Source organism: Triticum dicoccoides, chromosome 4A (genome assembly GCF_002162155.2).
Source record: "Triticum dicoccoides isolate Atlit2015 ecotype Zavitan chromosome 4A, WEW_v2.0, whole genome shotgun sequence".
Taxonomy (NCBI): domain Eukaryota; kingdom Viridiplantae; phylum Streptophyta; class Magnoliopsida; order Poales; family Poaceae; genus Triticum; species Triticum dicoccoides.
In genome coordinates this window covers 549,377,411-549,388,754 of record NC_041386.1, presented here as the reverse complement: position 1 = coordinate 549,388,754, position 11,344 = coordinate 549,377,411, and the positions used below count along the sequence as shown (strand labels likewise).

Here is an 11,344-nt window from a genome sequence, read left to right as displayed (position 1 = left end):
TGGAAATTAACTCAGACCGTGGGAGTCTCTTCACCTCTCGATTTTGGGAAAGTTTCCAAAATGCTATGGGAACTCGTCTCTCTTTTAGCACCGCCTTCCATCCCCAATCAAGTGGTCAGGTAGAGCGAGTTAATCAAATTTTGGAAGATATGCTCCGAGCTTCTGTCATCTCATTCAGAATGGGTTGGGAGAAATGCCTTCCATTCGCGGAGTTTGCTTATAACAATAGTTATCAAGCTAGCTTGGGCAAAGCTCCTTTCGAAGTTCTCTATGGACGAAAATGTCGAACGCCTCTTAACTGGTCAGAAACCGGGGAAAGACAACTCTTTGGCCCAGATATGATTTAGGAAGCAGAAGAGTAGGTTCGCGTTATTTGTGAGAAATTGAAAATAGCCCAATCTCGTCAAAAGAGCCAATATGATCGTAAACATAAGCTCATGACTTATGAAGTCGGCGAGAAGGCTTATCTTCGGGTTACTCCGTTAAAGGGAACCCATCATTTCGGTATCAGAGGCAAATTGGCTCCTCATTACATTGGACCCTTTCACATTCTTGCCAAACGAGGAGAAGTTGCCTACCAATTGGAACTACCTTCGCATCTTTCCAGAGTTCACGATGTCTTCCACGTTTCTCAACTCAGGCGTTGCTTCGCGGATCCTATCCGTGGAGTGGACCACGAAACGCTTGATCTACAAGATAACCTCTCATATCGGGAATATCCCGTTCGTATCCTTGATCAAGCCGAGCGTACCACTCGACGCCATAATATCAAGTTCCTCAAGGTTCAATGGTCACACCATTCTGAGAAAGAAGCCACTTGGGAAAGGGAGGATCGTCTTTGACTCGAGTACCCCACCTTCTTCCTGGAGGATCCTAAATCTTGGGACGAGATTCTTTTGAGTGGGGGTGAGTTGTCACATCCCTGTGTTAGTCATGCATTAGGTTTGGTTGAACATGTGCATCATGTTTAAATTCCCAGAAAACTGAAATGGGGATGACAGAACCCCCAGGACCCCCCTGGAACAACTAGGGTTTACCAAAAACTTTTTCAATGAACCTGAAATGCCCTTCTAAAAAGCCCACCCTTTTTGTTTTGGGTTAAAACCTTTGACAAAAATGGTGCACATTTTTCTAAGACATCTTAAGGTCATTGGATTAATTCTTATAGTATTTTCATTTGGGCATTTAAATGCTATAAAATATTTTAAATGCTCGAATAATCATAAACTAAAATGTTTGTTGTTGGATATATTCTAAGCAGTAGCCATGATTAATTTTATGATTTTTGGAAATGCCCTGGCATTTTTAATAAAGCCCTGAAATCACAGAAATAATAGAATAAATAAAAAACAGAAAAAGAGAGAGAGAACAGAGACTTACCTGGCGCAGCCCACCTAGCCCACCAGCTCGGCCCAGTCCACTGGCTCCTGCCGGTCGTCCTCCTCCTCTCGCCATGAGGACGAGAGGCGCGTGCCCGGCGCCCGCGGTCACACGCCGGCCACCTCCTGCTTCCACCGACGCCCTCGACGCATCTACGAGTTCCACACACTCCCTCTCGTTCCCCTCTCATTCTCCCCACTCTCCCCGTGCCACTCTCCCTCCTCTGGTTCTCTCCCCATCCCCTGCGAGCGTAACCGTCACCGCCGACAAGCACCACCGCGGCCACCGCCTCTCCCTCGCTTCTCTGACCGGCCCAGAGGCTCCGCCTCGACCCCCTCTTCCTTCCACCTCGAGCCACGCCACCGCGGGAGCCCCACATCGCCGCCACGGGTCGTCTTCCTCGAGCACGGCTGCCGGACTCTATCGACGGATTCGTTGTTGCCAAGCCGTCTCCGAGCAAGCCGAGCCCCTCTTTGTGATCGCTGTGAGCTCTGCCACTATTTCCCCCTCTTCCCGCGCTCGTCCGCGTCCTCTAACCACCATGGCCATCGGAGCCGAAGCTCGCCGCTGCCACCGCACGTTGCCGTCGTGGCCACAACCACGTTGGGTCGCAATCGAGCACGCCATCATGTTCAACGCACTCGCAGGAGCCCGTAGCACCCCCGCACGCCCCTCACCATGCCCGCTAGTGACTAGTTTGACCTCGCCCGAACTCCGGCCGCCGCGGACGTGCTCGCCGCTGTTGTTTCCGGCCACCCCAGCTCCACCCACTGCCACCACTCGACGCGGCTCACTCCCCGCATCACGTAGATGGTCTCTGCCGTCCTTTTGGTCGCCGGAGTGCAAAACCCGCGCTGCTCCGCCGCGTCTGACCTCGCCGGCGGCTAAACGCCGGCGAGTTTGACCACTTTTGACCGTGGACTGATGCGTGGGCCTAGGTTGACTTCCCCCCTGAGCCTATGACAGGTGGGGCCGGCCTGCTAATTAGTTTAGGATTAGTGTTGACTAATTTTAATTAGTTTAGTCACTGACATGTGGGCCCAGGCCCCACTGACAGTTAATTAGCACTAACTTAATCCTGTTAATTAGCTGAGACACTGACAGACAGGGCCCACCAGTCAGGTTTGACTGGCCCTGGCGCCTTTGACTCGCTGACGTCACTCTGACGCAATCCTGACGCAGTAAATCCTTTTCTGGATTTATTCTTTAATAGGAAATTCCAAAAAATAGCCAAAACTTCTAAAAATCATAGAAAATCAACTATAGCTCCAAATCAAACAAATTATATATGAAAAATGATCAGAAAAATTCAATCTATCCATCTGTAATGGTTTCATGCATGACAAAACAAGTTAACCCTGCTGTTTAAGCAAAATAATATAATGCACTAATAAGGCTATGTTAAATGAACTAACATTTGAATCTTTGATTCAAATGAGTTCATTCCTTTCTGTTTTAGCTTGCATTAGGCCAAGACACATTCATTTTGCCATGTCATAGCATGCATCATATTGTTGCATATTGTCATGTGTTGATTATTCTCGGTGTGTTTTCGTGGTAGGTTCTGCCTCCGAGGATAACCCCGAGTATCCGTCTGAAGGGCAGTACCCTACTACCACTACATCAGGCAAGCAACCCAATGATCATTCCGATACAAACCCATGTTCTCGCTTCTGCTCTTGTTTACTGCACTAAGACAACGCGATTCAAACTGCTGCGTGCTACGGTAGTTGAACCCTTATCCTCTGCATGACCTGTCATTGCCACAGTAACTAGATGAAACCCACTAGCATCTGTAGGAGTTGATTGAGCCATGTATGTGATTCCTACCTTGCTGTGCATGCTATGCTTAGAGTTGTGTCAGGTCTAGTTCATCTGGGTGATGGGCCAGAGTGAAATGATTATGTCGATAATATGAGGGAGGTGTTGAACATGTTTTGGTAAAGGTATCGATGAGAGGCCATTTAGGAGTACATGGTGGGTTGTTTCATTGAGGCCGTCCATAAGAACTGAGATCTGTATGCGTGATTTAAGATTCAGCTACTACCACACATTGTGCCCTGAAATATGACCCCGCTCGACTTACTGACCCCTCTCGTCCTCTGTCCAGGAGTTGCAACTAGTTTCTAGTGTTTGTAGGTTATGTGTTGGCGGTCGTGCGTAGCGCTGACCCTAGGGGTGGGCTATGATGCGGTAGATACACCATGGCACGGTGTACCGAGTCGCCTGTTTGGTGTCTCGGGAACCCTGCACACATCGTTTGGGGCCGTTGAGAACACCCTGGCCGGATCTCCTTGCGGATGGAACCCGAATAGGCGATAAACCTGGACTAGAGACTCGAGCGGTTAGTCAGGTCATGGTCTACACCCACGTCGGTTTTCGCTTGAAGTCTGCCGAGCACATGTCGTGTGCAGACGCTAAGTGGTGGAAACATGTGTGAAGAAGTACACCCCTGCAGGGTATAAAACTATTCGAATAGTCGTGTCCGCGGTAAAGGACTACTTGGTTGCCTATACAGTTCATAGACAAGTTAATGGATACTACTAAAAGACTCAAGATAAGTGTGAGTACCGAGGATGGCCCTCTCGTAGGATGACGAGGGAGGATCCCCGGTGGAGTATTGTGTTGGTGATTAGTGGACTCGTGTGCGAAAACTATTTTATTAGTGGTGTTTCGTAGGATAGCTTAGCCAAGAGTCAAAGCTGGCTTGCTGCAATAACTCCACCACCTTCTTGAGAACGAGCATGTATAGTAGGTTCTGATGTAAGACTTGCTGAGTACCTTTGTACTCATGTTTGCTTAATTACTGTTTTCAGACGACAACACCGCCCCCTCCGATGGGTTTTATGTAGACCTCGACGTCGATGAGTGACTTGCCACCCAGGTGGTGATCCTGGCCATGGAGGGCCCTATGTAGATAGACAGGCTTCGAGAAGCCTTCTTTCTTTCTAGTGTCTGTACTCCGACTAGTTGCTTCCGCACGTGCTTGTATGATTGTATGACTTGAGTGTCGGGTCGTGTGACCCCTACCTGTATGAATATGTTATGTATGGCTCTCTGGAGCCTTTAAATAAAGTACTTGAGTTGTAGAGTTTTGTTGTGATGCCATGTTGTATTTGCACATATCGAGCATATTGTGTGTATGATTGAAATGCTTGGTATGTGTGGGATCCGACAATCTAGTTGTTTATCCTTGGCAGCCTTCCTTATGGGGAAATGTAGTCTAGTGTTCCTCGAGCCATAGTAGTCCGCTACAGCCCGGTTCACCGGAGTCCTGCTAGCCCAGCACTACTGCTCAGGACACTTGACTGGCCGGCATGTGTTTCACTTCGTTCCTATGTCTGTCCCTTTGGGGAAATGTCACGCGGTGACTTCCGGAGTCCTGCCTAGCCTGCTATAGCCCGGGTTCCCCGAAGTCCTGTTAGCCCAGTGCTACAGCCCGGATTCACTCGCTTGTGACCGACATGCTCGATGTGATTCATGTATGCATGTCTCCATAGGTCTGTGCCGCTTTGGGTTCACGACTAGCCATGTCGGCCCGGGTTCTTTGACATATGGATGCTAGCGACACTATCATATACATGAGCCAAAAGGCGCAAACGGTCCCGGGCCATGGTAAGGCGACATCCGTGGGAATACCGTGCGTGAGGCCGCAATGTGATATGAGGTGTTACCGGCTAGATCTATGTGACTTGGAATCAGGGTCCTGACACTTATGTACCTATAAATGATTTTCAGAAAAAAAAGAGCAAACTATGAGGCAGATGCAGTTCAAATTTGACCCGCTTCCTAGTGAACCAGCGGAATTTTGTCTTTTTCACCAGAGGTGGATCAAAACTTTTGACACCCAACCATTTAGTCAATTTTAAATTAAATATGGTCTAGTATTTCATAAAATTGATTTGGTCCAATTTTGCAACAAATATATGGTAGGTCCTTAAAAAAAACTCATTTCACGCACTCGGAAAATGGAAAATGAATTTTCCATGCATAGAAAATGAAAACTTCCTTAGGCAACATTGTTTGGTATTCCAAGATGCACCTTTGTGCACAATATGAGATCATTTCAAAAAACTATGCCATGAACGTGGCCACAAAATTGATCATTTGGCTTGAAAGTCATGAATCTTCATGTATGATAGCTCCTTTTTAAGAACACTTTTTTTAAAATAATTGCCGTATTACAAGTTTATTTTTTTTTCTGGTAACTTGGTCACATGTAATGACAAATTGCAAAGGTTTTCCAATTTTTAGATTTTTTTTTGAATTTTCTATGACCGTTTCAAAATGCGGTCAAAGCGGCGGACATGACCGTTCCTAGCTAGTGGTTGAATATTGGAAAACTTTTGATATTTCTGTGATTAAATAGATACTTGCGTACCTAGAAATGATTTTTGAAAAAAATAAAGAGCAAACTATAAGGTAGCTGCAGTTCAAATTTGATCCGCTTCCAACTAAATAGGCGAAAATTTGTCTTTTTCACTAGAGGTGGGTCGAAACTTTTGACACCCAACTATTTGGTCAATTGTGCATTAGATATGACCTAGTATTTTAGAAATTTTATTTGGTCCAATTTTGCAACAACTATTTGCTAGGTCCTTCACAAAAAACCTGATTATTGCCACTCCAAAAATTGAAAAATGATTTTTTTGTGCAAAGAAATAAAAACCCCATCCCAATATACACACAGTGCACAATATTGGAGCACTTTCACAAAATATGATTCAATTTTCTATCAAAGATTTCATATGTTCTTAAAAAACCATTTCCACACTCAGAAAATAAACTTATATTCTCATTGGTGGAAAGGTGTGTGCCACGGATCGATGACATGGCACACATCCATCCATCCACATCCATCCGTCCATAGATCCCACACCACGGTGACCTCCTCCCTCCGATCCTTCCTCCCAAACCCTAACTCCCACTCCCTCCCTTCCGCCACCGCCACTCCGATCGAATCGATGGCGACGCCGCACTTCCTCCCTTCCGCCGCCGCCACTCCGCTCCCGATCCAGACCCCCCTTGCAGCCGCCTCTTTCTCTTCCACACCTCTCCCCTTGCCACCGCCTCCCTCTCTGCCACCCACCTCTCCCCTCGCCGGCGGTCTGCCACATCCGGCAACGTCGAGGCCAGCGGGCGCTGGATCCGGCACCGGCGTGGCCCCTCCATCAACAACTCGAACTGGGGGGCGGCGGCGCCATGGCTTCCCCAACCCCACGGCATGGGCCTGAGCCACCCGCTGGCCTCGGCTGGGTCCCGGATGAGTAGCCGCGCAGGATGATGTTGATGGCGCTGCGGCCGCGGCCCCCGACCATCCTGCCGGCGCTGTGGGCCCCGCGGGAGGGAAGGAAGAGGGGAATGGCGAGGCGAGGCAAAGGAGGCGGCGGGGCTGGCGTCGGGGACGCGGCGCGGGCGGTGTGGCGCAGGGGACCGGCGCGGCCGCGGCTCCTGGTTGTCTCCGCCGTGGCCTGGGCGCTGCTCCTCCTCGCCTTCCACCTCCCCTCCGCCTACTTCCTCTCAGGTTACTCCCTCGCCCCCTCCTCTCCTGCCCGCCGCGCCCGACCAACCAGTGGTGGTGTCGCTCGTGCTTCCTGCTTCCAGTTTGCTCTTAGTCCATCGACTGATTAGTCGATCTACGATGCTTGCTACCCTGTCCGCGTGCATTGACCTGTTGGGATGAGAGAATCCAGTGCGGGATTTTAATCATAGTGCATCAATCTCGCGTGTCCAGAACAGGGATGGGGATGCCTTATTGAGCGATCACGGCGACGAACCTGTGTGTCTCTCTAGCATGTGCATAGGTGGCTTTGGCTTATTGATTGCAAGTTTCAGGGGATTTCAGACTCTGAATGAAACTTGCAGCTAATTAACTAACTGATGCATCTCCTTGGCAATTGGCATGCTGCGCATTAGCTTCTTCAGTTACGATGCCATGCTACTAGAGCTTCTACTCGTCTTGTTTATCTCGTGCCGCATTCCGGAGTTAAATGTACCTTGCGTGCGTCTCCGTTGGGACTGCTCGTGACTTGACAATTCTGTGTTATGGGTCGTTGAATCAGTTTCCTATCTAGTTTAATGTAGATTCTGATTCTAGCTCCTAGACTTGTGTTCAAGTGTCTTTCATTTAACAGATGAGTGCAAAGAAGGCCACTGGATCCGCTAGAAATCGTTCGAGCTGCAGGGTTTTTCTTGCTCGCTCGCTTACTTTGCTACCTGTCTGTAACCTGGTAGATTTTGTTTTCTGCTACCATTCTCAGTGTCGTGAAATGGAGATGGATGTCTAACTGCTTCACATGCTTAATCTAATTTAATGTGTAAAATGGCAGGCAAATGCTGCTGCAAAGATATTAGTGGTATATGTGCATGCATTTGACAATATGATTTCACATGTGTGTTTGAACAATAACCATACAGATTATGGTACTGTTAATTTGGTGCAGTTGAATGAGTGCTTGGTGTTGATATTTTGTTAATGAGCATTATTTTGTCTTATAATAGATCGATTTGCATTGTTTTTGTTAACATAGTCCCACAACCTTATGTGATTTAATTGACCGAGATGTTGCAGTAGACTTCAGATATTATATAAACATCATGTTGTGATAGTGGTGGTCATCGTGTGCATGCAATTAACCAGGACGATGAGTGCGGCGACGAGTCCGACCAGGGCGAGCTGGAAGAGGAGGCCCAGGAGCTCGCCGCCCCTCATGGTGAGGGCGCGCCCGACTTGGATGGTGGCCGCCAAGGCCAACACCAATGAGGATGTCGTCCTGGAGTTTGTCGGGGACCTCATCCCATTTGACAAGGCGCGTGCCACTACGAGCGCGTCCCCATGGATGGCGGGAGGTAATGTATCCTAGTACCTTGTTTGTCTCGGATCGATTTGTCTCCTCTCTGTGTAACTGAATGTTGAACTGAAAGCTTGATTTGGTCAGGTGGAGGGTGGTTTGTGCAGGATGGGGAGGTGGGAGAAGAAGAACTCTGAAGGTAAACAATCTAACACTACTGCTCACAATCTGAGGTTTGTTTATTTCTGCCCTGAACTGAAGCTTGTGTTTATAAGTGTAGCTTGTGTTATACTCTTTACTAAACGCTCTGTGCCACGATCCCATGAGTAACAAGTTTGATCCTTAATCCTATTTGTAATTATACTTTGACTGTACTGAAGCTTGTGTCTGATTGTAGGCATATGGTACTGAACTATAGTACTGAACTGCACTATAGTAACAAGAGTAGCTTGTTTTAATGCTAGTTGCTGCTGCAAAACTACCCTTCAAGATGAAATTAGTTTGCTGGTGTTTACTCTCTACTAAAGAGATATTAGTAAAGCTGTCGTTGGTGGTTCAATTCTGAATATATACCGATATATGTTCTGAATATTACTCTGTTCTAAAGAGATGTGTACTGAACTGAAGATTGTAGGCATTGATATACACTTTGTCTTTGCCTTTGTGCTCTGCTCGAACCTGGCCAATTTGGTTGAATTGTCTCTGGGGCCTTACGTGGGCATGTGATCCAAGTAGGGCTAAACGTGTTGACGCTACTGATCTCGCAGTTGTACCACCATGCATTGTCGTTGCTTAGGCAGCATGCTACACGCACATCACAGCAACTTTGAAATTTGAGTCGCGTTGTAGTTGTGCTATGGCTGCGGTTTATATGCTGCATCCTTTTGTTACGAGTATCAAAAGTTGCTGCTGTTGTCTCCACTGGTTCACATACAGAGGAGCTGCGACTTAATTGTGCACTCTGCATCTTACTGTCTACTACTGTAATGCAAGCAAATATTCCTGTCTGTTCTTTCACTAGTGTCAACCCTTGCTTTCATTGCTAATAATAAACGCATGCTCCACAACTGATCTTCTACTTGATCGCTAGCATGGTCGTGATGATTGATAAACCACCACACAAAAGGAAAATTGCACATTTGCTAGCATTACAGTGTGAAGGATGCTCTGCTGCTCCAATTTGTCTTTTCTGTCAAAGCTTTCTTGTCAAATGTATGTGTTCAGAGTTGAATCAAAGTTTCAATACGGCAAAGTTGCTAGCATTGCAGCAGTATGCCCTTCCTAACATATGTATTTGTGTTGTTCCTCACGCCTCTCTGTTTGCTATGTTTTATTGGTGCTCTGCAAAAGAACTCAACTCAATGGATACAGGGAAGGAGATGGAGGGTGACGCACAGCCATGGAGAGGAGCAGCAGCGGCTCAAGGTCCTTTCTCCTCCACGCCACCTCTGCCCCTCTCTTGTTTTGATTTGCTATGTTGGGTTCCAAGATTAGAAATATTTTTTGTTTCCATCTTTATCCATGTGCTATCATGAACTCTGAGAAAATGTTATGTTTTTGCTCATTAGTGGTGGTACATCTTTGCTTTACTATTCCTAGCAGCTGCAGTTCATCTAACATAAACATGTTGTGCACATTCTGAACCCCCAAACATGACTCAAGTGATGTATATGCAGCAGGGAATCATCAACTTGTACAGTTTGTTGACTGGAATGTAACTTGTACAGTTTTTTACTTGAATATGTTCAGTTATGAAGTCATGTAGTTGTTTATTCTCATCAGTTCTAAACTGCAGTACTTTACTGAATTGTTGATGATGTTGAATGAATCTAGCTTGTTGGGTTCAGTCTCTTGTTTAGATGGAATGCAGTTGTGAATTGGATTGAGCAGAATCGCCGCTCTCCAGAATTATCTGTCTGACTGAACAATGGGATTAGTTCTGAGATCATTCTTGTTGTGTAGTTTCGTCAGGTCAAGCGGTCGCATGCCACTTATTTGGAACCAATAATAACAAATCAGATAATATTACATTACTTTTACTGAACTATTCTTGTTATCATTTAGATTAAATCTCATTGTTTAAGAGGTCATGTTCTTTTCTTTTATCTATTCAACACACTCCAGCATGTTGGTTTAATCAAATCATCTAGTAATGCCACAGCTTGTCATGCATGTCGCATTTCCTCTGTTTTTGGGGAATTTCGACAAGTATCATTCTCTATTTTGGGAATTTCGTTGGCGTAAATTATTATAGCCAACTGTTCAGACTTGTTTTTGCGGGGAGCAAATCTGTATATGCAAAGTGTGTGTGTGTATCCAGTGAGCAAATCTATAGTAATTACTGAGTATATTGCCTGCTTTCTTTTAGTGGCAATTTTCTGCTCAGTTCTCTTTTGACATATAATTTGTTCTCTTTGAATGTGCAGATTGTATGATGTGGTGGTTATCTTTTTTCGTTGCTGGGGTCATTGGAACCTGGATGTCATATGTTATGTGATCTGAGCCATATGGCATATTGTAATCTTTTTATTTTTGGTTTTTATGTACGATGTCATGAAGATGTATGTTTGAAATGTTGTTTTGACAGCAAAATTGTATTCATGTGTACATGTTGTTTTGACAGCAAAATTATGAAATTTCTCAACAATATGTATGGATTAAATATATATATGTTTTCCAATTTTCGATGCTTAAAGTTGTACTGTGCATGAAAAGGCTATAGCCCAACTGATGATGTTGTGGAATTGTTTGTTTTAGTTTAAATAGCAATAATAATAATAATTCTGGTGAAAGTTGTAGAAACAAAAAGAGAAGGCCAACAAAAAAGAAATTTACTAGAAAAAGGAAAGGGCCTAGAAAAGAAAAAAGGTCGCAAAATTTGGCTTGGCCCATTTAGTTGACCATGAAAAAACACAAATAGGCTGAATTGTTGGGCTCGGCCCATCTAAAACACCAAACTGGACCGGGCCGATTCTTATCAATGACCTTTTCAATTAGTCGCAATTTTTCCACGTCAGATTGCCACGTCGAATCCGACGTGGCCCGGGCAAAGAGCTAGCGACCAAAACAGAAGGTCATAGAATCAACGACCTTTTGTTTTGGTCGTGGAATTTCACGACCTTCTCACAAAGAAGGTCGTTAATTTCAGTTTACAACCGCCAGCTTTTGACCTT

At 45.8% G+C, this 11,344-nt stretch overlaps 1 protein-coding gene across 4 annotated transcripts; it reads left to right on the top strand.

Moving 5' to 3' along the window:
- Positions 1 to 6,262: 6,262 nt before the first annotated feature.
- LOC119286690 lies at positions 6,263 to 10,856 on the top strand. 4 transcript variants are annotated; one of them, XM_037566126.1, is made up of 5 exons: positions 6,263 to 6,904; positions 7,990 to 8,229; positions 8,319 to 8,404; positions 9,543 to 9,596; positions 10,598 to 10,856. In XM_037566126.1, exons 1-3 carry the CDS (start codon positions 6,661 to 6,663, stop codon positions 8,366 to 8,368), a joined length of 534 nt encoding a protein of 177 aa, XP_037422023.1. In that variant the 5' UTR covers positions 6,263 to 6,660; the 3' UTR covers positions 8,369 to 8,404; positions 9,543 to 9,596; positions 10,598 to 10,856. The 4 variants fall into 4 exon arrangements, with proteins under 4 accessions (XP_037422023.1, XP_037422022.1, XP_037422021.1 ...); XM_037566125.1 differs by having other exon boundaries at positions 9,522 to 9,596; XM_037566124.1 differs by having other exon boundaries at positions 6,264 to 6,904; positions 8,319 to 8,370.
- The last annotated feature ends 488 nt before the right edge of the window (positions 10,857 to 11,344 follow it).